This window comes from Anoplopoma fimbria, chromosome 9, assembly GCF_027596085.1.
Source record: "Anoplopoma fimbria isolate UVic2021 breed Golden Eagle Sablefish chromosome 9, Afim_UVic_2022, whole genome shotgun sequence".
Classification (NCBI taxonomy): domain Eukaryota; kingdom Metazoa; phylum Chordata; class Actinopteri; order Perciformes; family Anoplopomatidae; genus Anoplopoma; species Anoplopoma fimbria.
Window position 1 is genome coordinate 28,719,425 of NC_072457.1, and position 23,832 is coordinate 28,743,256.

Here is a 23,832-nt window from a genome sequence, read left to right on the forward strand (position 1 = left end):
CAATTGAATAAAATGATGTACTTTTTTATTTTTCTGTCAGTGTGTGGAGGAAATCTTGGGCTACCTCAAGTCCTGTTTCTCCAGAGAACCAACCATGGCTACCGTTTGTGTACAGCAGGTCAGTAATCCACTTTGTTTATGTCTATAGTTGTAGATTTAGATTTTTATAGATATAGATTCATTGCACGTGTGTGGTGGTCTTTATGGTTCCAACACTGAGCAGTGTGCTGCAACCGGTGCGACTCCACACAGAGTGAGGCTGGTTCCTACCGACGGGAGCCTGTGAAGGTGTTGGGCTTCCTGTGCGATGGTTCCATACATCTTTATACACACACACACACACACACACACACACACACACACACACACACACACACACACACACACACACACACAGTTGTATACTAGCTGGGTCCTTTTAGACGAAAGAAAATCCCTAACATTATCCCTTGCACAATAGTTATATGAATTAATTTATAACAGAATTTACTTTTCTTAAAATAAATCAAACTGATCTCAGAATTTACAAAAATTAAATCTTTTCTTCCTTTATGAAAACGTAGGTTATGTTCCCTTCAGAATTTCTTTTTCATGCAGGGACTTTCAAAAAGAAAAGGTTCCCATTTGACACCACAATCACTTAACCACCAGGAAGTATTGAAAAAAATTAAGAGTGAGACTGTTCAAACACTAAGAAACAAAGCTGGTAATGGGGAATATCCTACAAGACACTTTTGGAGTTAGATTATGTTCAGGTGCAGAGAAAATGTGCTGACTTTGCAGATAATGAATATGTAACATTTTACACCTGATCCCAGATTAAATTTTAGAATCCACAAGGCAAATTTAATCCAAGTGGAATAAATGTGCCTTAATAAAATAATGCATTAAAAGTGTGCAGGGTAATTCATATTTAAAGATTATTTGAAAATCAAAATAAAAGTGGAATCTGAACAAATTTTTTTTTTTCTTTAGTAACTTAAGACCTCTCTCTCTGTAGCTGTTGAAGACTCTTTTTGGCACCAACCTGGCCTCCCAGTGCGAGGGCATCCTGAGTGGACCCAGCCGGTCCCAGGGTAAGGCTCTCCGTCTGGGCTCGTCTAGTCTGCGACCAGGCCTCTACCACTACTGCTTCATGGCGCCGTACACTCACTTCACTCAGGCTCTGGCCGATGCTAGTCTCCGTAACATGGTGCAGGCTGAACAGGAGCAGGACACCTCTGGGTGAGTTGTAGCAACACTTAGATTTGACGCAGGAGCATGATGACATACAGTTAGAACATTACAGAACCCGCCTTCTTGTTCCTCTTCAAGATGGTTTGATGTGATGCAAAAAGCTTCGAACCAGCTGAGGTCCAACATTGCAAATGCAACGCGCAACAGAGGAGACAAGGTAAACTGTTCCGGTACTTTTTAAGTTGATATTGTGAACATCTAAAAATTTGAAGATCAATTCCCCAAATGTTTTCCATAAAGTGGGCTTTTTCTTTACTCATTTGCTTGACTGATGTGCTGCTGTTCTGAAAGCTTTGGCCTCATCTTTGCTTTTTCAGAATGCCATCCACAACCACATTCGTCTGTTTGAGCCACTGGTGATCAAAGCTTTGAAGCAGTACACTACCAGCACCTCTGTGGCCCTGCAGAGGCAAGTACTGGACCTGCTGGCCCAACTTGTGCAGCTCCGAGTCAACTACTGCCTGCTTGACTCAGATCAGGTAAAGCAAATTAAAAAAATGAACTAATGCAAAAGCATACGTGTGCATCTTCAATTTAAGGTCACTCAGGAAGATATTTTCTGTTTCAGGTGTTCATAGGCTTTGTCCTGAAGCAGTTTGAGTACATTGAAGTGGGTCAGTTCAGGTGAGTTTTCTTAGTGACTCCTGTAAAAGTAATGAAATGTGACATTTTCAGAACCCATGTGTCTCAGGCTTTTCTGTAGTATGTTTTTCTTGTATGCGTTACATAAATTATTAGATCAGGCTTCCACTTAACTGTAGATTAGCTTAAATATTCCATTGCTGTCCTGTGACTTAAAATAATACCTGTTCTCTCAGAGACTCGGAGGCCATCATTCCCAACATCTTTTTCTTCCTGGTGCTGCTGTCTTATGAGCGTTACCACTCCAAGCAGATAATCAGCATCCCCAAAATCATCCAGCTGTGTGACGGCATCATGGCGAGCGGCAGGAAAGCTGTCACACACGGTAAGAGGAACTAAAGCAATACACAATACATACATAATCTTTTATTCCACTTGTAAACACATTTCTCTGAGGTTTACTCACCCTTTACATTCCTAAACATCACTTCAAACCAACACATAATTGCTAAAGCACATCCTTACTGTTTCCACTTTCCTCCACAGCCATCCCAGCCCTGCAGCCAATAGTCCATGATCTGTTTGTGTTGAGGGGCTCAAACAAAGCAGATGCAGGCAAAGAGCTGGAAACGCAGAAAGAAGTGGTGGTCTCCATGCTGCTTAGACTTGTGCAACACCATCAGGTACGGACACGAATGGATCCAAACAGACACGGTGCATGCTAATGTCATAAAGCACTCCAGCAAATGTTTTCTCTGCCTGACATTTGCTTTTACATGTAGGTGTTGGAGATGTTCATTCTTGTTCTGCAGCAGTGTCACAAAGAGAATGAAGACAAGTGGAAGAGATTGTCCAGACAGATTGCTGATGTCATACTTCCCATGATCGCTAAGCAGCAGGTAGGAAAATGCTTTTACCTGGAAATTCAAGTGAAGCTATTTGTACTGTAAGATCAACTGTGTTGAGTAATTTTATGTACCAATTAAAATTTCAATTAAATAAAAAAATCATAATGGCCTTAACTGACCAAACACAAAAAGACACACATTGTATTCCTCTTGTTTTATGAAACATTGGAACAAATGTCTGTCTTTTAACCCTTATGGACCCGTGAACTGAAATTATTTATACCTCTGTGTTGGTGTCCTCGTATTGTATTTATTTATATATTTGTTTTTATTTAGACACGTGTCTGAAGTAAAGTTGAATTGAATAAATATATTTGTGTCTTGCGTCCTCACAGATGCACCTGGACTCTCCGGAGGCGTTGGGAGTGTTGAACACTCTGTTTGAGACTGTGGCGCCCTCCTCTCTCAGACCTGTAGACATGCTGCTCAAGAGTATGTTCACCACCCCGGTAACCATGGTGAGCCATCATCTGATTACTGAACATGGATTAAGACCTGCACAGACTTTAGACTTGAGTATCTGATTTACATGAAGGGATAGTTCAGCTGTTTTGAAGTGAGGTTATATGAGGTACTTATCCTCAGTCAGTGTAGTACCCACAGTAGATGGCAGTCGGAACGCCCCCACTTTGGTGAGAAAGATAGGAGTATGGAGATGAGAGCAAAGTAATGTACAATTATACTAATTTATGCTTTCTTGATTAAAACAGTAATTTTACATTGCAGAACACAAAAGTTGCTGGTCTACCGCTGCCTCGATTAGTTAGATTGTTGGTGTTATTGTGGGATTTTGATTAATCAGAACTACCCCTTTAAAAAGAAACAGTCACACAATAACATAAACAAACTAACAGACCGAGGCAGTGGTAGACCAGCAACTTTCGTGTTCTTCAAGGTAATATTACTGTTTTTGTCAAAGGAGTCTTCTGGATTGAGGAGAGCATAGATGAATGGAACAGCTTCAGTTCCTCGGAAAAGGCTGTCTGTTTCTACAAACTGGGGGCCTGCTGACCGCAATCTACTGTAGATATTACAATGACTACGGACAAGTACCTGCTACAACCCTGCTTCAGATCATCCAAAATGTCCCTTTAACACACACTGTCTACTTTTTGTGAATTGTTTACCAAATATATATTTTTGACTTTGAACTCCTACCTCTACTCCTCCAGGCGTCAGTGGGTACAGTCCAGCTGTGGGTGTCCGGTATCATGGCAGTGCTCAGGGTTCTGGTCTCCCAGTCCACCGAGGACATCGTCCTGTCCCGGGTCCACGAACTCTCCCTCACCCCGCATCTCCTCTCCTGCCACACAATCCGTCGCCTACATCAGCAAAGCCTCTCACCAAGTGACCCCCCCACTGCCGACACACTCGTCAACCAGGAACCTAATGGTGAGGCACAAAAGGCCCCACCTGAGGAAACCTTTGCCAGGTTAGTGAGTGTGTTCACGGTCTCTAGTTTAAGGGTGCTTCTGGCGTAATTGAGGGATGGTTTTTATCTTTTCCCTGCTTTTATTTTTAATCACAACGTTTCCTTTTGTGTCTTTCCAGGTTCCTCCTCCAGCTGGTTGGAGTGTTGCTGGATGACATTTCCTCCAGACAGGTTAAGGTGGACATTACAGAGCAGCAACACACCTTCTACTGCCAGCAGCTGGGCACACTGCTCATGTGTCTCATACATGTCTTCAAAAGTGGTGAGCTTGATATAATTTCAATAGTCACTCATGTTGTGGCTAAAACTATATATATTAAGCTTTAGAATGAAATCCATTACACGTCACCAAGTCTGTTGCATGATGTTATTTGATATTGGTCTTTACTTGACCCATTTCCTCTTTTTGTTTTCCTTTTCCTTCCAGGAATGTTTCGCAGGATCACAGCTGCAGCTACCCGTCTCCTAAAGGGTGAGGGTGGAGGTGGACAGACGGGCCCCGAGGCCGGTCTGTTTTACCCCTTAGAGGGGCTGAACAGCATGGTGCAGTGCCTGATCACCACCCACCCCTCCCTGGTGCTGCTATGGTGCCAGGTCCTCCTCATCATCGACTACACCAACTACTCCTGGTGGGCTGAGGTGCACCAGACACCCAGGTAAGAACAGATGGTGTGGGTGAATCATCAAGGTTTATTTACACTAGAGGGTGCATCGTATCACAAACATAATTAATTCAATATAAATAGACTAAAAGTCTCCATCCTTCTCTCTCAGGGGACACAGTCTCTCGTCCACAAAGCTGCTGAGCCCTCACTCCTCAGGGGAAGGAGAGGAGAAGCCCGAGATGCGGTTAGCGATGGTTAAACGAGAGATTGTACGCAGGGGAGCCCTGATCCTCTTCTGTGACTATGTGGTGAGACTCTTTAGTGTTGGACATTCAAAATATTTTAACACCGTTGGAATCAGTCACAAATGGACTACATCATCAAATATGTTTTCGATCCCACAAATCTCTGTTTTAAGTTGACATGTAATTTAGATTTTTCCCACTGAAATATAGTGCCAGAACCTCCACGACTCGGAGCATCTGACCTGGCTGATTGTCAACCATGTGCGTGACCTCATCAACCTTTCCAATGAGCCTCCAGTGCAGGATTTCATCAGCGCCGTGCACCGCAACTCAGCTGCCAGCGGCCTCTTCATCCAGGCCATCCAGTCCCGCTGTGACAACCTCAGTACTGTGAGTTTACACCCTTTTAGCTCCACCCTTTCCATCATCCCTCTAACTACTCTTTCCACGCTCTGTTAAAGTTGCTTTCTATCCTTTTATGACCATTTTGCCTCTTGATCTGGTTGCCCAGTGTTGTTTTTCATTTAATCAACACTGGTGTGACTTTACATTTTTCCTCCCTTCTTTCACTGCCCTTTCCCTTTGCTCTCCATCTTTTATCCCTTTTCTGCCTTCTTAACTGACTCCTCCTCTCCTTTTGTAGCCTACCATGTTGAAGAAGACTCTGCAGTGTTTGGAAGGCATCCACCTGAGTCAGTCTGGCTCCCTGCTGATGCTGTATGTGGACAAGCTGCTCAGTACGCCATTCAGGGTTCTGGCTCGCATGGTGGACACACTGGCTTGTCGCAGAGTGGAGATGCTGCTGGCTGAGACGCTGCAGGTACAGTTTATGGATTAGTTTGCTTGTAAATTCAGCTTTTGATACATTATAGTTTATCATCATAAACCCATAACAACCAATCCCCACTGAAAGCATTTTTGACATCTGTTACTCACGCGTCTCATGAAACGCATATGCTTTTCTTTTATTCAATATGTTGCGCTTCAGTCTATTTTGATCTAGTTTAGTGTAGCGTATTAGTCATAAACCGATGTATAAATCACACAAAAATTTCACCATTTGTGTTTTGAACTTAATAACCATATATAAAATAGTATATCGATTGATCAAGGCTTCCAGTCGGTCTGTGAGCTTGTTTGTTTCACTTTAAGCAGATGCCCCTCACTCTTTATGGTGGGATGGGAAATCAATTAATAAATACATAGTTCCAAAAACGCTGATTTCTTGCCACAGAGCCAACATGAAAACTCTTACGGTTCAGTAGATGTCTGCTGTCTGTCAGTCATTTTTCTATTAAGTTGGTCATGTGTTGTTTTGTTCCTCCACCTTGCAGAACAGTATAGCTCAGCTGCCTGTGGAGGAACTGGACCGGATCCAGGAATACCTCCAGACCAGTGGCCTGGCTCAGAGGTAAAGCTCTTCTGTATTTAGCCAAATTGAGGAATAGTTTGTAACTTTAACTTATTATTGTCTTGTAAAAAGCAGAACCAACAACAAAAAAACACACCAGTTACCAGTCAAACTGATTTAATCACTGCATTGCCCTTCTGCTCAAACCAGATCGTATATATTTGTTTGTCATTTGTATTCCCCAAATAATTCGTGTATAAACCACTATCGGTGTATAAGTTGGTTCTGGGTACCATGTGGTGTGTCAAGTAATTTAACATCCTCTGCTCTCAGTGGGCTATTCAGGGTGCCAAATATCTGCAGGAATAGAAGTTATGTACCACAGGACAGATATTTGTTGAACAAAAATAACCTCTGTCCATTTCTCTTATCGCAGGCATCAGAGGTTTTACTCCCTGCTGGACAGGTTCAGAGCCACTGTTGCCGGCACCAGCAGCCCCACACCTCCTGTGACATCACACCCCTTGGATGGGGATCCACCACCTGCCCCTGAGCTGGTCTCTGCCGATAAGGTGAGCGGTTGTTTTTTTTGTTTTTTTTTACCATGTGTATTGATCCTGCAAAGTAAAGAAATTAGGAACAAGAGGTATAAATATTTTCTGTACATGCTTTGCTTTTGTTTTCAGGAGTGGTACGTGGCTCTGGTGAAGTCTCAGTGTTGTCTTCGTGGAGATGTTTCCCTGTTGGAGACGACAGAGCTCCTCACCAAACTGCCTCCCACTGACCTCTTGGACATCATGAGCTGCAAGGTGACACAGACTGCAGTCTCCAGATCAGACCTCTAGATAAATATTCTATCATATTGATGAACTCAAATGTATTGCATCTAAACCTGGCCTTTTATCCCCCCAGGACTTCAACCCAAGCCTGCTGTGTCCATGTCTCAGTATGGGGATACAGCGGTTAGCACGAGGTCAGGGGCTGCTCTTGTTGGAGACAGCTCTGCAGGTGACCCTGGAGCGGCTCGCAGGGGTCACCGGGTCACTTCCTGTTCCCCACCAGTCCTTCCTGCCGCCCGCCCAGTCACAGCCCTACTGGAACCAACTAGCTGCTGTGTATGGTGAGTGGGAGGGAAGCAGAGATTGGTTGATGAAAATACATAGTTATGTTATTTTGTAAACTGTCAGATTGAGTAATTTTTCTTAAATGTTGAGCTCTTGCACAACTTGAACTTAAAGTGACTTTATTGAGCATGAATTTGTTCTTTAAAGCATAAAGGTTGCATTGTGTATAAGAAACAGGAGAATGTTTGTTTGAAACTTAAATCTGAAGGGAAAAATGTAGGTGAAATGTTGTCCCTCTACAGTTTTAAATACTCTCCTTGCTGTCTGTCTTTCAGATGAGCCAGGTTTCTACCCCCGGGTTTTGTCGCTCTGCAGAGCTCTGTCCCAGTACCTGCTGAGTGTGAGCCAGCTGCCCTCCTCACTACACATTCCCTCTGACAAGGAACACCTCATCACCACTTTCACCTGCACCGCTGCCGAGGTAAAAGCCCACATATTAAAGTCCCACCGAAACAATATTTGAGCGCTGTACAGTTACAAGTCAGATTTAAATAAAATCCTTTACATTTGATTGAACCCTTTAATAGTGAGAGGTATTAAAGTTCAGCTTGCTACGGAGCTTCATAGGAGTCTGGCTCCACACACCTTCCTTCTCGCTAAACGTTGCACATTGATTGATGTATGGCTTGATGGTCATTATATTATTGGTTGGAATTGTTTTTTCTGGTTTATGTAACAACGCTTTATATTTTCTTCAACAGTTAGAAAAGATGATGGATTTTGTTATAAAAGTGTGATGGAATGGATTTTTTTTCATATATTAGTAAAAAAGGCACAATATGACCGGGGTTGTGATGGATGATCTAGAACGGCTTATTTTTTATTTAATCTCAACTTTAAATATGTTTTGTTTAGTTACTTGTTTGATGGTTTCTTGCTTATAGACTTGTAAAAGCAAATAATTTTAGAGAAAACTAAAATTTTCTCCTTTGGTGAATTTTGCTGGTAAAAGTGGTTTAATAATTTGTCTAATAAATTAAGACCCCATAGTTTCGTCTTAATCGGCCAATTTATATTCTGATGCTATTTGTGGTAGTATCTGATGTTAGATGTGATCACGTCATCTCGTATTTCTCTCTCTCCTCGCCCAGGTCATAGCATGGCGTCTCCTCCAGAACCAGTTGCCCCTGAGCGTGGACCTGCAGTGGGCTCTGTCCTGTCTGTGTCTGGCCCTGCAGCAGCCCTGCGTCTGGAACAAACTCTCCACCCCAGAGTACACCACACACACCTGCTCTCTCATCTACTGCCTACACCTCATCATTGTTGCAGGTGAGGAGGCCGCTGGGACATGGTTATGCATCCTCTATGATTTTAGTATTAAAGGGTCCGTCAACCCTTAACCAAAAATGTTCCTCTTACTTGTAGTGCCATTTATCAATCTAGATTGTTTTGGTTAGTTGCTGAGTGTTAGAAATATCGGCCGTAGAAATGTCTGCCTTCTCACCAATATGGTATACACCAAAACTAGACATCTCACACCAAAACCATCTAGATTGATAAATAGTACAGTTGAGAGGAAAATAAGTATTTATGATTTTGGGCTGAACTGTCCCTTTTTTTTTTTTTTTTTTTTTTTAAGATTTACATTTCTGCGTGTCATTTCAGTGCTGGTCTAACTTTCGTCTTTCTCTTCCAGTGGCTGTGAGTCCTGGCGACCAGCTTCTGCATCCAGAGAAGAAAAAGACGAAGGCAGAGAGAGATGCTGAAGATGAAGTTGACTCTCCACATGCTAACCGTGAGCACTTTAAGTTTCTGTAAAACTGTTGTTTTGTTATTATTTGGTATTTCAGGGCTTTGCTTTGCCACGCTGTAGTCTGTCTGATATGGACATTTGTTCCGAGTCCAATTTTCCATCAAATATCCCTAAAAGCTTTCACCTGTGTGTTGCAGACATGTGTGAGTGGAAAGCATGTGAGATTATGGCGGAGCTGGTGGAAGGCCTGCAGAGCATCCTCGCCCTGGGTCACCATAGAAACAGTGTATTCCCCGCTTTCCTCACACCAACCTTGCGCAACATTGTCATCAGTCTGTCCCGACTGCCTCTGGTCAACAGCTACACCCGAGTACCTCCACTGGTCAGTGTGTAAAAAAATATTTTGCCTTGAGTTTGTAAAATTGAATGTATTGGTCTATTAAAATGATTTGTGTGTAGGTTTGGAAACTGGGCTGGTCCCCTCAGCCAGGAGGAGAGTACGGCACAACGCTGCCTGAGATCCCTGTGGACTTCCTGCAGGAGAAGGATGTCTTCAGAGAGTTCCTCTACCGCATCAACACACTGGGTACAGAAACACAGTCAAATGATGGGCTTTCTCTTTATTGTTTCAGGGTTTATCTCAGCACAATGAAATTGCCTAGTATTGATAATTATCATTCCAGAAGATTGACACAAATTCATCCAATTGTGACAGATGCATTATTGTATTTTCTGTCATGTGAATGGTTTTGTTGCTTTATGTTTAGGCTGGAGCAGCAGGACTCAGTTTGAGGAGACCTGGGCCACACTGCTGGGGGTGCTGGTCACCCAACCCATCACTATGGACCAGGAGGAGGAGACACAGCAGGAGGTACACGCACAAGCATATTGTTCAGATCCTTTAAATGTTCTGCTGGTTTGTGTGGTTGTTATGGCTACAGAACTCATCACTCTTGTCAGCAAAATTGCTTACTTTAATGAGAAACATGCTGGCATTTGTAAATTCAGCCTGTGAGGGTCGAAGAAACTATTCTGAAATCCTCAGTTTCTTCTGTCCGCCTTTCCCATCTGACTCATTAATTTGTTCCTCCTTTTGTCTCTAGGAGGACTTGGAGCGTACCCAGTTGAATGTGTTAGCGGTGCAGGCCATCACCAGCCTGGTGCTGAGTGCCATGACCCTGCCCACTGCTGGCAACCCTGCAGTCAGCTGTCTGGAACAGCAGCCTCGCAACAAGAGCCTCAAAGCACTGGAAACACGGTAGTGATGCATCTGTTTTGCGTTTATTCTATTAAAGTGCCTAGAATAAGCATACAGTGATATTTAAATTTTGTTTGTGTGTGTGCGCCCCAAGGTTTGGAAGGAAACTTGCAGTTATCAGGGGCGAGGTGGAGAGAGAGATTCAGGCTCTAGTGTCTAAGAGAGACAACGTTCATACACACCACCCGTACCACGCCTGGGACCCTGTGCCCTCTCTATCGGCAGCCTCAGCTGGTAACGCGTCTCTCAATCTAGCCACAGCTACTTCACTTACTCTTGTTTCTCTTGTTTTTAATTTTTTTAATTATATTTTTTTATCTTGTTGTAATTTACTTTTTCTATTTTTTACTATATTTTTTACTTACTCGTATTGCTATTTTATTCAGGACTGGTGTCAGTGTTACTTCTTATACTCTTACTACCTATTACGCTATTGTGCATATGTGTTTATATTTTTACTCTATTGTTCTGTTGTAATCTTTGATCAATTAATGGCACAAAATTTTCTTCAGGATTAATAAAGTTCTTATATTATACTACCATTCACCTACTACACTCATTTATTGTTTCAGCAGGCACGCTGATCAGCCATGAGAAGCTGCTGCTTCAGATCAACACAGAACGGGAGTTGGGCAACATGGACTACAAACTGGGACAGGTGAGGCATGCATGAAAACAGAAAAAGGTGGATGAAATGAAGCTTGAGGAACAATGTGTTCAAAATGTATTTTATACTTTTCTCTTTCTCTTAGGTCTCCATCCACTCAGTGTGGTTAGGTAACAACATCACCCCACTGAGAGAGGAAGAATGGGGTGAGGATGAAGAAGATGAAGCAGACACTCCAGCCCCCACCTCCCCGCCCGTATCTCCTATCAACTCCAGGTCAGTCACATACAACATTTCTTCAGTCTAAACACATGCACTGAATCAAGAATGCCCAATGGGACTTATTACTCTCTACTTGTGTTTCAGGAAGCATCGTGCAGGTGTGGACATTCATTCATGTTCCCAGTTTCTCCTGGAGCTGTACAGCCAGTGGCTGATCCCTGGCTCCCCGAGTAACAGGAAGACCCCGACCATCCTTGTCAGCGAAGTGGTCCGATCGGTGAGCTACGTTGCACACGCTTCGTTGTCAATTTACTCTTTCAGCCATCAGTAAAGGATTGCTTTAAACTGTTGAGTTTTCTAGTTATTCTGGAGAACAGTAGACAAAGACCCTAGATTTCAGCTCTGGAAAGCGGAGATAAAAATCCTGACCTGCTTGTCTGTTCTTGGAAAAGAAGAATGTTTTAAAGGGGATCCATGAGAAATGGGCCCACAACCAAGATGGGGTCAGCTCTCCTCTCACTCTCTCCGCCGTCTTCCCCCCTCTTATCCTTTTCTGTAGCTGCTGGCGGTGTCGGACCTGTTCACAGAGAGGAACCAATTTGACATGATGTTCTCCACCCTTATGGAACTACAGAAGCTCCACCCACCAGAGGATGAGATCCTCAATCAATACCTGGTGCCTGCTATCTGCAAAGCAGCTGCAGTACTGGGGATGGTGAGTGTGACTGTGGGTGGATGGGGTAACCTTTTTGATGTTTGAAGGATGTGTGTTTGGGATTAGTGGTTGTCATTTGCAATTAACCCCTCATCTGATATTCTACATTAAAAAGCAAGAGCTCAAATCAAGCAATCTGATTGGTTCAAATCTGTTGTCATGGTTGCTTTGTGACAGGGTGACGGGATCATTTCTGCCAATATGGAACAGGTTACTTATACAAAGTTATAAGGTTTAAAAATTACAAAATGGAAGGTTAACTTTTACATAGGAGTCGATTGAGCAGTGCCCATCTAAAAAAAAAACACCTGCACATGCAGCACTACATAAAGAGGTTAGAAATAATATTCATGCAAGCAGGAAGGCAGCAGAAATCCACTAACCTCTGCCTCCACAGCACCACAATTCAAACACTGTCTGAAGTGGGTCTTGAAACAAGAGAGATTTTGACTAAGTGTGAAACCTCTGTAGAGCCATTTGCAACCAAAACTCAAGGACCGGAGAGAAAGAGGAGCAACGTCCACAAATAAAGACAAGCCTAGTACTAGCATTATAAAAGTCATCCTACTGAAGTTGGACAGTTTCTTCTTGGTTGCACAATAAATGGCAACTTACAAAATGTCAATAAAAAGCCAAATAATAAAATCAATATAACGCTAGCCTGTGATGGGGAAAAAAAAGAAATATGCTAACTGCTAGTGTACTTTCATAGCAAGCAACTGCCCAGGTGTGTGCAGCCAGCACAGGAGGGCCTATTGTATTGTGAACATTATCATTTATTAATAACAAATTATTTAAATTGGAATGTGTCTATAACTGTCATATTGCCATACTTGACAACCTTTTATAAAGTCAATAGCTCACTTCAGGCCCTGATATGTTATTATATCACAGCTAAGGGTTGTGTTTGGCCAGATGTGAAGGGACGACAACCCCTGTGAGCTATTACATAAGTAGTATTAAAGTAACTATTAATAATCTAAATGTGTATTTATAGGACAAAGCAATAGCGGAGCCTGTTTGTCGCCTGTTGGAGACGACCCTGCGCAGCACCCACCTGCCCAGCCGCATGGGTGCTCTGCATGGAGTGCTGTATGTGTTGGAGTGTGACCTGCTGGACGACACAGCCAAGCAGCTCATCCCCACCGTCTCCGAGTACCTGCTCTCCAACCTCAGGGCCATCGCTCAGTGAGTAGCACTCTCTATTTTCTCTGATGCAAAAAAACAGACACTGACCTCATTTCATCATCTATTAAGCTGAGCTGATGATGAATGGTGGAACAAATGTGTTTAATGTCGGCGGCTGACCTTCCTGCTCTGTAAGTGGATTTTGGAATCAATTTGTTTTATCCAGCTTAGAGCTAGTGCAGATTACAATGCTATTGCACCGATTTGCCTCTGTCGGACAAATTCTTTTGATCTGAGACTGGGACCAAGATTGCAATGCATTAGTTGGCCACTAGGTGCTGCCCTTTACATTTCAAACAAACACAGTACTGGCCTTTCTTTTTTATATCAATTTAGTTCCACTCTCTCTGTACATCTCCTCTCTTTGTGTGCTGCAGCTGTGTGAACCTGCACAACCAGCAGCATGTGTTGGTAATGTGTGCCGTGGCCTTCTACATGATGGAGAACTACCCTCTGGATGTAGGAGCTGAGTTTATGGCTGGAATCATACAGGTAAACATTAGACGTGTGTGTGTGTGTGTGAAATACATAAAAAAACAACATAAAAATAATAACTTTCAAAAGTTAAAAAATAAAAAAACCTCATCATTTTGACATTGATTTCTGTCAAAATCAGACGATGCTTTAAACTAACGCATTTTAAATTTTACACTCATGATTATGAATTATTTTATATGCTAGTGTTCCTCTCTACCTATTTACCTTGTTTAACATAATGCATCCTTTTCTTTTTCCTCTTTGTAAAAATGTCCACCTCTCTTTTATCTCCTGCCTTTGTCTGTCTTCCAGTTGTGTGGTGTGATGGTGTCGGCCAGCGAGGACTCCACTCCCTCCGTCATCTATCACTGCGTGCTGCGCGGTCTGGAGCGCCTCCTGCTGTCGGAGCAGTTGTCACGCGTGGACGGAGAAGCGCTGGTCAAACTCAGCGTGGACCGAGTCAACATGCCGTCGCCGCACAGAGCCATGGCCGCCCTGGGCCTCATGCTCACCTGCATGTACACCGGTAAGAAGGGCTCTAACACCACTGATCTGCCACAAATGTAATGTAGCATCCTGCCTGAATCACCAGCATGAACTGTATAAGGACTGGTGCTTTCATTACTGCTGTGGGGACTTTTCTAATCCACTGTAAACTCACCATGGGGTTGAGCTAGCTGGCTAACTCTCCTGCATGAGCACTCTAAATCTCAGTAGACTACTTTTATCATCAGTTAACCCTACTGTGGCATTGTTATTTAGTAATGGTTTAAACTTAAAGCTCTGCAGGTTTAACTAATGTCTCAGTTCTTTCCTGTAATTCATCCTAGACTCATTCATTTATAATGGTATGTACAGTAAAATGTAGTGGTCTTCCATTATCATATTTTGCTAACCTCTATTTAAGTTACATTTCTGTCTTCTGCTGGTGTGTCCCATTACTTTATCCCTCATAGCAAAGGGTGACTAAGGGGAATATTATGGGGCAGAACTGGGACTATCCTAAGAATTAGGTCTGAATGTATTGCTTCTAAACCCACTGAAATACTAACTCCTTAGCTTACACGTGTTGTCTATGTCACCATTGCATGCACCTTACAGTACACAGTAATATAAAAATTGTTAACGTATCTGCCAGTTAAAGCTACATGTACTCGCTGTGAATCCTATCATGCACTACAAGAAATTTAACCTCCATTAATCTGTCTTTACGGCATAACAGATCTCTTTTTTTAAAGCTCCCATCAACCTTGTAATGATGACTGTGACGACATTAAACAAAACTGTGGCTTCCTGCATGTGATACTTGTATTCTATACATACCTCTGATATACCCTACCTCTAACCTCTACGTCGTCCCCTACTAACTCTAGCAACTCCTAGCGTATTGTCCCCATGCCGACTCGCTAAATAACACTTCTTTGTTGCCAAGAGCTAGCCAGCAAATTTGAGAAAACCCCAGCTCATAACTTCAGGCATACCTCTCTTCATGTGCAGTACAGCAAAGCGAGCTGCAGCACATTCAGGTCACAGGAGAGGATAATCTAGTATGTAATGTACCCAGGAAACCTGGCATTGGAAATCTCTCCTAATACTTTAAGCACCAGTCCACCACTCTTACAGAAAAACCTACTTCTTAAGAAAGTGATTTGACTGAAAGTCGCTTCTGTTTGAGGTCGACTAAATTCTGATCTGAATCTTGTGATATCAGTGTCCCAACTCTAACCTCTCCACCACTGGTTCAACCGGTACAACCCCCCCACCCCCCTCTCGTCCTCTCAGCGGTGCTTGCGTCGGGTTCAGACGTGACAGGGGTTAGAGGTCAGGTTGACTCTGGCTCTGCCGTAGCAGAGGCGGTGGGCGTCACGGCAGGTCATGTTGGTTTCTCCTCAGGAAAAGAGAAAGCCAGCCCTGCCAGCCGCCCCGCCCACTCTGACCCTCAGGCCCCGGACAGCGAGTCGATCATTGTTGCCATGGAGAGGGTCTCTGTGCTCTTCGACAGGTAAACACCCACTCGCACAGCCTCCATTGTAAAAGTAATGCACATTTTTGTAAGTGTTAAAAAGACACACACTTGACTCCTAAATTTGCAGCTTCTTTCACTCTTCTCTGACCCCTGTGAATTCATGGTGTGCAAAATAATCTAAGTTTTGACAACATTAGCAAAAACATCATTTGCTCTTCTGGGGTTTCCTGTTTGCAGGATCCGGAAAGGTTTGCCCAGCGAGGCTCGGGTGGTGTCCAGGATTCTGCCCCAGTTTCTGGACGACTTCTTCCCGCCGCAGGACGTCATGAACAAAGTCATCGGAGAGTTCCTGTCCAATCAGCAGCCTTACCCACAATTTATGGCCACTGTCGTCTACAAGGTCAGCAGCGGGAGATTCTAATGATCGCTCAATCATTTTTGATGCACTTTAAGCCAAACGATAACGAGATTAAAAACGTAATAATGTTCTGTACATGAGGGTCACCCAAATTTGATCTGATTATTCATTTATTTGTATTGTTAAATCCAATTTCTTTGCCACAGAAATGCTGCAAAGTTTGCTTCTTGCAAGGAGCATTACAAAGAATTTCAATGAAGCGCAGTCTCAGTAAACTTGTTACTAGGTAACTTTGTTTGACCGCCCCAGCCAGCTCCTTTGTTGTCCGATCAGACAATAAGTTGTCAAGACAACATCAAGCGAAGAGCTTTCCAGTTGTTGTTCAGGGATTTCAAATAAAGAATAAATTAGACAAGTGCAGTTATTAGACTTTCGAGTAGAAAAATATGACTGCATGATTCTTATATTTACATAAAAGTAATCCATAAATAAATGCAAAATCAGCCTAAATCTTGCTGGCTCAGTTTTTGTTTTGAGATGTTATTTTTTTGGAAAACCTCTAACAATCTGCTGCTACATTTCTTCGCTTTTAGCTAAAAAAAAAAATAACAAAAAACAATTAAACAGGAATTTAAATTTTTTTTGTCACCTTGCACATCTTGCAAAAATCTAATTTGTACAAATATTTTTCAGGTTATCATCTCAATATATTTGTCTCTGTCTAATATCCTCCTCTTCCTACCTCTCCCTCTGCTCTGCGCTGACCTGCAGGTTTTCCAGACCCTCCATGCCACGGGCCAGTCTTCTATGGTGCGAGACTGGGTGCTGCTCTCCTTGTCCAACTTCACCCAGAGGACACCAGTGGCCATGGCCATGTGGAGCCTCTCCTGTTTCTTTGTCTCTGCTTCCACCTCCCAGTGGATCTCAGCCCTGTATCCTTACATGAATCCCATCAGCAGGACTGTGACTGGGTTGTATCTGTACTGTATGTGTGGAAGTAGCAGAAAAGTGTAAATGTATATCTTACCAAAAAGTGTTCTCTGTTGTCCTTGACCCCCCTGCTCTCAAACCAGACTGCCACACGTGATCAGCCGAATGGGCTCCAGTGAGGTGGTGGACGTCAACCTGTTCTGCCTGGTGGCCATGGATTTCTACCGGCACCAGATTGACGAGGAGCTGGACCGCAGGGCTTTCCAGTCCGTCTTCGAGACTGTGGCCTCGCCAGGCAGCCCTTATTACCAGCTGCTGGGCTGTCTGCAGTCGATCCACCAGGATACATCACTCTGAGGGTGACGGACTGAGAAGGTCACGAAGGCACAGAGAGAGGCAGGGGGAAATGTGGATTAGAGTGAGAGATGTGGTAGAGCGAGAAATTAGATGACACGCCGTACACGTCCTCCTCGAGTTGCAATGAAGGGGATGAACAGAATGTTTCATTAGAAAAATCTACTGTAGCCTCCCCCCCTTTCCCTCCTTTACACCGATGTGAAACGAGTAGAGCTACTGAAGGCACCATGATGAATTCAGTGGAGTGAGCATTGAGAAAAACAAGGGGAGATCTGACTCAGTGTCAGTTTTAGGGCGTATGTTAAAGGACTGTCTGAAGAGTGCACTTACCTGAAGGACACTGGCTGCAAAATCCTCCAAACTGTGGCTTTTCCAGAGACCAATCCTCCAGACGACTGACAGCGCCTTGAACACCTCCTCCCACCCAGCACCTTGATTAGAAACCTACAAAAAAATAGCATAAATCAAACATTTGATTTGTTTATTTTCCTGTGAGGACTTGCTTGAGTATCGTGATGTCAGTCAAGTAAAATAGAGAGAAAAAAAGACTAGAAAATGCAAAGTATTTACTATATTTAAAGTTTCAATGCATCTATTTTTCAGTGCGTTCTGTTAAAGATTGCTTAAGGTCTGGTTAGGACACCGACAATGGGCTGACTCTAAAGGGTCAGAAACACTTGCTTAATGTTGTCGATAATTAGTATCTTTGAAGACCTTTTTTTTAATATTTAAGTTACTTGTGTTCAACTGACGCACACAAGTTAAATAGTAAATATTTTATGTGTAAGAATGATCACTAATAGCCATAGTATTTTTTTTTTTTTTTTTTTTTTTTTTTTTTTTTATTTTTTTTTCCTTCCAATGACTGAGAACCAGGTGATGGATGTTGTGATTGTCACTGAAGAAAGGGCAACCTGTTTGCACTCATTCCAACAAGTTGTAACAATTTCTGTAACTGTGCAGTGGCCTATTCTGGATGTTATATTGAGTGGACACAATAATTAGACAGGTTTATTCTGGGAGGTATAAAAATCATATTTTCAAAATCGTTTTCAAAATAATACCCGGTTTGAACTGTATAAGTACTGTATATAACACTTGAGACGGTGGGAAATGTTGAGCGATGAAAAATACCAAAATTGCAGTGACGTCGGCCTTTTTAAATAGTAGCAGGCCAAGAAACATTTCCTCTTATGATTTTTTTTTTTTTTTTTTTTTTTTTTTTTTTTTTTTTTTTTTTTTTTTTTATCATATTGCTTACATCTGTCTAGTCCTTTTTTTTTTTTTATTATTATTTTTATAAATGCATTCAAGTCTTGTCTGCTCCCCCGTACCCCTGAATGACTCCACCTGTCCATTTTCTTGTACTTTTTAAATTCTCAGGATGTAAAATGTGACTTTTGTGGTTGTAATTTGTGGTCATCTTTAAATGGAGTTACCTTCGTACCTTGGAAAAAAAGAAGTAATTATAAAGTCGTATGAAAGCCATGGTGCATGATAAAATCCAAACTGTAAAGATGAGAGATCTTAACATTGACAGTTAGATCATTTTATTTCTATCATAACACATACATGATCAGAAAATGAAAAATCAGTGAATCAGCAGACTGCAGAAAGCTTTGAATTATGAGTATTTTATTGAAGACTTGACCTTGAGTTGCCTGTGAGTGTGCTGGGCGGCGTTACTCTGTACATACACTTGCCTTAGATAAAGACTGAATATATATATATATATATATATATATATGTATATATATGTATATGTATGTCCTGTACACTGAAAGCTTGAAAGCATGCTTAGCATTATTGCTATTTTCTTGCATAGTCCTTATTACTGTCTTTCTGTGGGTGCGGTTGCTATGACTCTTGTGTGGAAGAGAAGCGACACAATCCAAAGGGAGCCTTGTAACCTTAGAGACCAACAGCTTTGACAAATCAACAGATGAAGTGTTGCCACGTGACAGCGGGAGTTTTTCTGTTTTTTGTTGAGCTTTAAATATTGTTTTGTCTCTGTTTTAAAGATTGGTAAATATTTCATTGTGTTTGTGCAGAATATTAAATACACCCAGCACTTGAAAAACCTGGAAGTTCCTCTCATGTTGACGTTAGGCGCTTTCTTGATATGCAATGAGTCCTGCAGTGCATCAAAGTAGAAACATCACTAATTATGTTACCACTTTCCACCCTTCAGAGCAATGTGACTGGCTTCCCTTTGATCATGTTAAAATAATGTATTCACTCAATAAATCACTGACTCTGCAGCTGTCATTAAAATTCCATTGTGAGGCCTCCCTGAAGTAGATTAAATAAGAGTCCTGTGTGTCTCAGATCGTCAGTGTCTTCAAAGTCCGTTTGCATTTGTGTGGTGAGAAGAACCCGAGGACGACTGAGCCCTGTTTTAGGTTTTTTGCTGTACTTACAAAGTTAAAGGAAATAATTCAAAGATGGGATTTAGGGGAGTATTCTTTTCCTGCTGTCTTTCCCAGGCATACGAAGAGCAAAAGACTGACAGGGGACCCCTGCAGGGGGTAATGCGATTACCCGGAATTTTCTTTGTGGTTTTGGGAAATGGGCGTGGAGGTCACGTTCAACTGATTTAACATGCTTCGCTCTAAGACTTTAGTTTTCCTCCTCTTTGAGAATCAGCAGCTCAGTAGATAGTCTGGTTATAGATTTTGGCCTAATGGAAAAATAATCACTGCAGTTTCTTTTTTTTTTTTTCTCTGACAAGCTCTTCACATGCACAACAATGTCAACTGTCTTTGCAATTAGCATGTTGTTGCTTGGAATACCTCTTTTCCCCCTTTCTAGAAAATTCAGTTTGTTGACCATAACTAATTTATACAATGATACTGACGGTGGTAATAGAAGTTCAGAGTTATGTGAACCCACTTTACAGTTTCTTGTCTTGATCCCCAACAAGACTGTAGAGCCTCCTTTACATTCTTTTTTTTTTCTTTTTTAAATATACAGTCTGTAAAAAAAACAAAAAACCCAACAAGATTGTGTATTTCAGTTCATTTTAATATTTTCAAGAGATTAATCACTGCACATGATCTGTTGTAGAAATGAATAAATTATTTAAAGATGTTAAAAGTGTGACGTTTGTGAATCGTATGACTTACTTCAGGAGAGCTGAACATTTCAGCTTTAACTACTCCGATGGCCGGCTAGTAGAGGGTGTTTTATGTATTTTCAGATGAATGTGTTACAAACTCGACTGCTCGGCGCACACACAGGATCCTCTGTGTCTCTAAAACTCAATCAACCTGTGAGGACTCAACCATTAAATGTCCCACGCTGTGCCTCCTCTTCCTCTCTGTCAGAGAGAACAAGCTGTTACCGGCTAACTCAGATTAGCCAGACGGGCAACAAATGGTCAAGCTGAGAGAAAATTCAGGATTTAACCAACATATGCATATTTTATATGAAGCCTGTCACCAAACCTTAAACTGTAGCTCTTAACTAACCTCTGCACAAAATGCAATAACTTGATAATGTCAATTTCCTTTTCTCAGCCAGGCTGTAATTTCCTCTTATAGACTACACTGTATGATAACATATGTTGCTCTTGTTTAACAGCACTCATTAAGATGGGTGATTCATGATTAAAAGGTATTAACTGGATTACCAGACAGATGCCATATGGTTCATGAAGCACAGAGCTGAAATCACTGTACATGGCGTTTATCGCTGAACTGTACAAAGGCTTTATAATGTCATGTGTATGACTAACACTGAGAGCATAGCACTTAACAACACAAACCAAAGCATGGAACAAATCGCATAAAGCTGAACAGGTAACTGTTTTGGAAATAAAATCAACTAATGTCCCAACAATGTTTTAGATCTGTTTATTGCATCTCTATATTGCAACATTTAGTAACCTATTGAAGCTAGAAAAGACATTATTACATAAATAATTCAACAGGTGTGAGTGTGTGCATGTGATGTGCTGCTGTTGGTCTTCTCTCTGGTTTGAAACTACAATTCAGGTATGAAAGAACTCCAATAACACTTTACAATCAAACATGCTGATGTCTCCCTGAAGTGGATTTTTTTAGTTCACTGGCATGAAGAAACAGTTGTTTTACTTTGAAGTGTTGGGCGCGGCTGCTCCTTGCTGACTTGTGTTGATGCTTTAGAGTTGTACAATAGTGTAAGTACAACCCCCAAGATATGGACCCATACAGAATCAGCTTTATTGGCCATGTATGCGTATGCATACAAGACATTTGACTGGTTTCTGCTGCACACCAGTACACAGAAACAGACAAATAAACAAAAAACAAGGAGATCCAAGAAGAACGAAGGATAAACATTTAACTATTATGTACACATGAAATACAAAAGTATATATATATATATATATATATATATATATATATATATATATATGAACATAAAACACAAAAAACAACCACGATGAAATATAATGTAGATACAAGTGCAATGATGCAGAGTGCAAGGCTGCTTGAATAAATATGTGAAGGTTGTAACAGGATGTTTTATGTAACGCTACATGAGGAAGGTGTGGTGTGTAAATGTATTTAGAGTTAAACATCTGATTCCACTGTTCAGCAGACACACGACCCATGTAGACTGGTATGAGAGACTAAAAGTAGTTAATGCACTGTAACACTATAAGAACAACACTTAAATGTATTTCTTAATCATCATTTATACAGTTTGCACTCCCCCCCTCCCCTCCTCCTCCTCCCTCCTCCTCCTGCTCCTCCTCTTAAGGCTCCTTCTCCAGATGGTGCAGCCTTTTTTCTTTTGTTTACCTCTGAGTTACCTCACTAACCCTCAGCGACCACACTGTGGATCCTCCCCAGACTCACCACACGTAAGTCTGTTTGACCCGAGAGAGAGAGAGAGCACCTTCAGGGGCCGTTTCTAAAGAGTCTCTCCTCCTCCCTCCTCTCTCTCCTCCCCTCCTCTCCTCCTCCTCTCCTCCTCTCTCCTCCTCTCCTCTCTCTCCCTCTCTCCTCCTCTCTCTCCTCCTCCCCTCCCTCTCCTCCCTCTCTCTCTCTCCCTCTCCTCTCCTCTCTCCTCCTCTCTCTCTCCTCTCTCTCTCTCCTCCTCTCTCCTCCTCTCTCTCTCCTCCTCTCCTCCTCTCTCTCCTCCTCTCTCTCTCTCTCCTCTCCTCTCCTCCCTCCTCCCTCTCCTCCCTCTCTCTCTCTCTCCTCTCTCCTCCCTCCCTCTCCTCCTCTCTCTCTCTCTCCTCCTCTCCTCTCTCCTCTCTCCTCCTCCCTCCTCCTCTCTCCTCCTCTCCTCCTCCTCCTCCTCTCTCTCTCTCTCCTCCTCCTCCTCCTCCTCCTCCTCTCTCCTCCCTCTCTCTCCCTCCTCTCCTCCTCCTCCTCTCTCCTCTCTCTCCTCCTCTCTCCTCCTCCTCCTCCTCCTCTCTCTCCCCCTCTCTCCTCCTCCTCCTCCTCTCTCCTCCTCTCCTCCTCCAGATCTCTCTTTGTTTACCTCTGAGTTACCTCACTGACCCTCAGCGACCACACTGTGGATCCTCCCCGGACTCACCACTCGTCCCACAGTGGATCCTCCCTCCTCCTCACTCTCTCTGTTTGACTTCCTCCTCCTCTCCTCTCCCTCCTCTCCCCTCCTCCTCCTCTCTCCCTCCTCTCTCTTCTCCTCTCTCTCTCCTCCTCTCCTCCTCTCCTCTCCTCCTCTCTCTCCTCCTCTCTCTCCTCTCCTCTCTCCTCCTCTCTTCTCCTCCTCTCCTCTCCTCCTCTCTCCTCCTCAGACTAGCCAGCTGTTGCCGTCCGCTTCCTCGCAGCGTTATGTTTAAACACAGATACGTGTCTTTTCCTCCACCTGTGGAACAACACGTTTTACTGTTACTACTTTAATTTGTGATTTCTCAAACTAACTTTTTTTTTTTATTTTTTATCCACTTTAATCCACATAACTGTCCGCCGTGTGACTGACACCTCGGGGGAACCAATCACAGCACGCAGAGGTCTGTGTACGCCGCCGTTACCATAGTTACGCACCGACATTCCAACGCGCTGGCCCTCGGGGGCGGGACTTCGGAGGCAGCACGGGTGTGTGCGCTCTGTGAACGGCGAGCCGCGGAGAGAAAAGTTGGTTTTCTTTTTGGTGGTAACTTTCGTGAATTGCCAGAGACTAAAGCATGCACTTGCCTGAATGTAAAGTGATGCACACACAGAGGTTCATTTACCTCAAAAGCGAGCATTGCAACTCTTGCTAACATGTAGCTTTACTAACTAGCATGTGCAGCTAACTGAGCTAGCAGGAACAGCTAACCTCGGCTAACGTCTGGGCCATGTCTGTCATTGCTTCACTCAGACGGACGCCACAGTTCATAGTAAGCAGATTTAAAAGTTCTAAGTTACCCAGCAGTGGGAGGCGGGGTCTGTCGGTTCACCTGCACGTCTCAGGTGCGACCACGCCTCTGTGTGAAGCCTGGCTCCCATTGGACAGAGCTGCTCTGACTCCTCCCTGCACAGGTGCTGCTGTGTGTGTAGCTCACTGTTAAGGTGTAACATGCAATATTAACTATCAATACTGTACTAATGACAGTATAATGATTCCCTCTTGACATT

The 23,832-nt window shown here is 42.8% G+C and overlaps 2 protein-coding genes and 1 non-coding gene across 7 annotated transcripts in view; all 3 read left to right on the forward strand.

The window, feature by feature from the left end:
• Window positions 1–18,075, forward strand: part of htt (huntingtin) — a 31,163-nt gene extending 13,088 nt beyond the window's left edge. The window contains exons 29-66 of the mRNA XM_054603720.1: window positions 41–118; window positions 1,001–1,224; window positions 1,315–1,393; window positions 1,554–1,715; window positions 1,805–1,860; window positions 2,055–2,203; window positions 2,365–2,501; window positions 2,601–2,717; window positions 3,062–3,184; window positions 3,899–4,158; window positions 4,278–4,420; window positions 4,586–4,814; window positions 4,933–5,071; window positions 5,219–5,398; window positions 5,652–5,828; window positions 6,343–6,419; window positions 6,796–6,931; window positions 7,046–7,168; window positions 7,272–7,479; window positions 7,759–7,904; window positions 8,575–8,752; window positions 9,120–9,218; window positions 9,374–9,558; window positions 9,636–9,762; window positions 9,944–10,047; window positions 10,280–10,434; window positions 10,529–10,668; window positions 11,010–11,092; window positions 11,187–11,317; window positions 11,408–11,540; window positions 11,823–11,978; window positions 12,976–13,166; window positions 13,544–13,658; window positions 13,956–14,169; window positions 15,537–15,645; window positions 15,847–16,009; window positions 16,739–16,899; window positions 17,041–18,075. Of these exons, the coding sequence (XP_054459695.1) occupies window positions 41–118; window positions 1,001–1,224; window positions 1,315–1,393; window positions 1,554–1,715; window positions 1,805–1,860; window positions 2,055–2,203; window positions 2,365–2,501; window positions 2,601–2,717; window positions 3,062–3,184; window positions 3,899–4,158; window positions 4,278–4,420; window positions 4,586–4,814; window positions 4,933–5,071; window positions 5,219–5,398; window positions 5,652–5,828; window positions 6,343–6,419; window positions 6,796–6,931; window positions 7,046–7,168; window positions 7,272–7,479; window positions 7,759–7,904; window positions 8,575–8,752; window positions 9,120–9,218; window positions 9,374–9,558; window positions 9,636–9,762; window positions 9,944–10,047; window positions 10,280–10,434; window positions 10,529–10,668; window positions 11,010–11,092; window positions 11,187–11,317; window positions 11,408–11,540; window positions 11,823–11,978; window positions 12,976–13,166; window positions 13,544–13,658; window positions 13,956–14,169; window positions 15,537–15,645; window positions 15,847–16,009; window positions 16,739–16,899; window positions 17,041–17,254 (5,601 nt within the window). The 3' untranslated portion in view covers window positions 17,255–18,075. The remainder of the gene's footprint in view (window positions 1–40; window positions 119–1,000; window positions 1,225–1,314; window positions 1,394–1,553; window positions 1,716–1,804; window positions 1,861–2,054; window positions 2,204–2,364; window positions 2,502–2,600; window positions 2,718–3,061; window positions 3,185–3,898; window positions 4,159–4,277; window positions 4,421–4,585; window positions 4,815–4,932; window positions 5,072–5,218; window positions 5,399–5,651; window positions 5,829–6,342; window positions 6,420–6,795; window positions 6,932–7,045; window positions 7,169–7,271; window positions 7,480–7,758; window positions 7,905–8,574; window positions 8,753–9,119; window positions 9,219–9,373; window positions 9,559–9,635; window positions 9,763–9,943; window positions 10,048–10,279; window positions 10,435–10,528; window positions 10,669–11,009; window positions 11,093–11,186; window positions 11,318–11,407; window positions 11,541–11,822; window positions 11,979–12,975; window positions 13,167–13,543; window positions 13,659–13,955; window positions 14,170–15,536; window positions 15,646–15,846; window positions 16,010–16,738; window positions 16,900–17,040) is intronic.
• On the forward strand, window positions 192–322 carry LOC129096548 (small Cajal body-specific RNA 14). The gene has a single exon (XR_008531447.1). It is a non-coding gene; the product is annotated as a small Cajal body-specific RNA 14 (non-coding RNA).
• A 5,253-nt stretch (window positions 18,076–23,328) lies between the features above and the next one.
• rgs12b (regulator of G protein signaling 12b) overlaps window positions 23,329–23,832 on the forward strand; it is a 43,678-nt gene continuing 43,174 nt past the window's right edge. For 3 of the 5 annotated variants that reach the window (XM_054603579.1, XM_054603582.1, XM_054603583.1), the window contains exon 1: window positions 23,347–23,594. The gene's annotated coding sequence lies outside the window, so the exon portion shown is untranslated. Of the gene's footprint in view, window positions 23,595–23,664; window positions 23,737–23,832 lie in introns of those variants that run through there. The other 2 variants (XM_054603580.1, XM_054603581.1) reach the window with 2 other exon arrangements.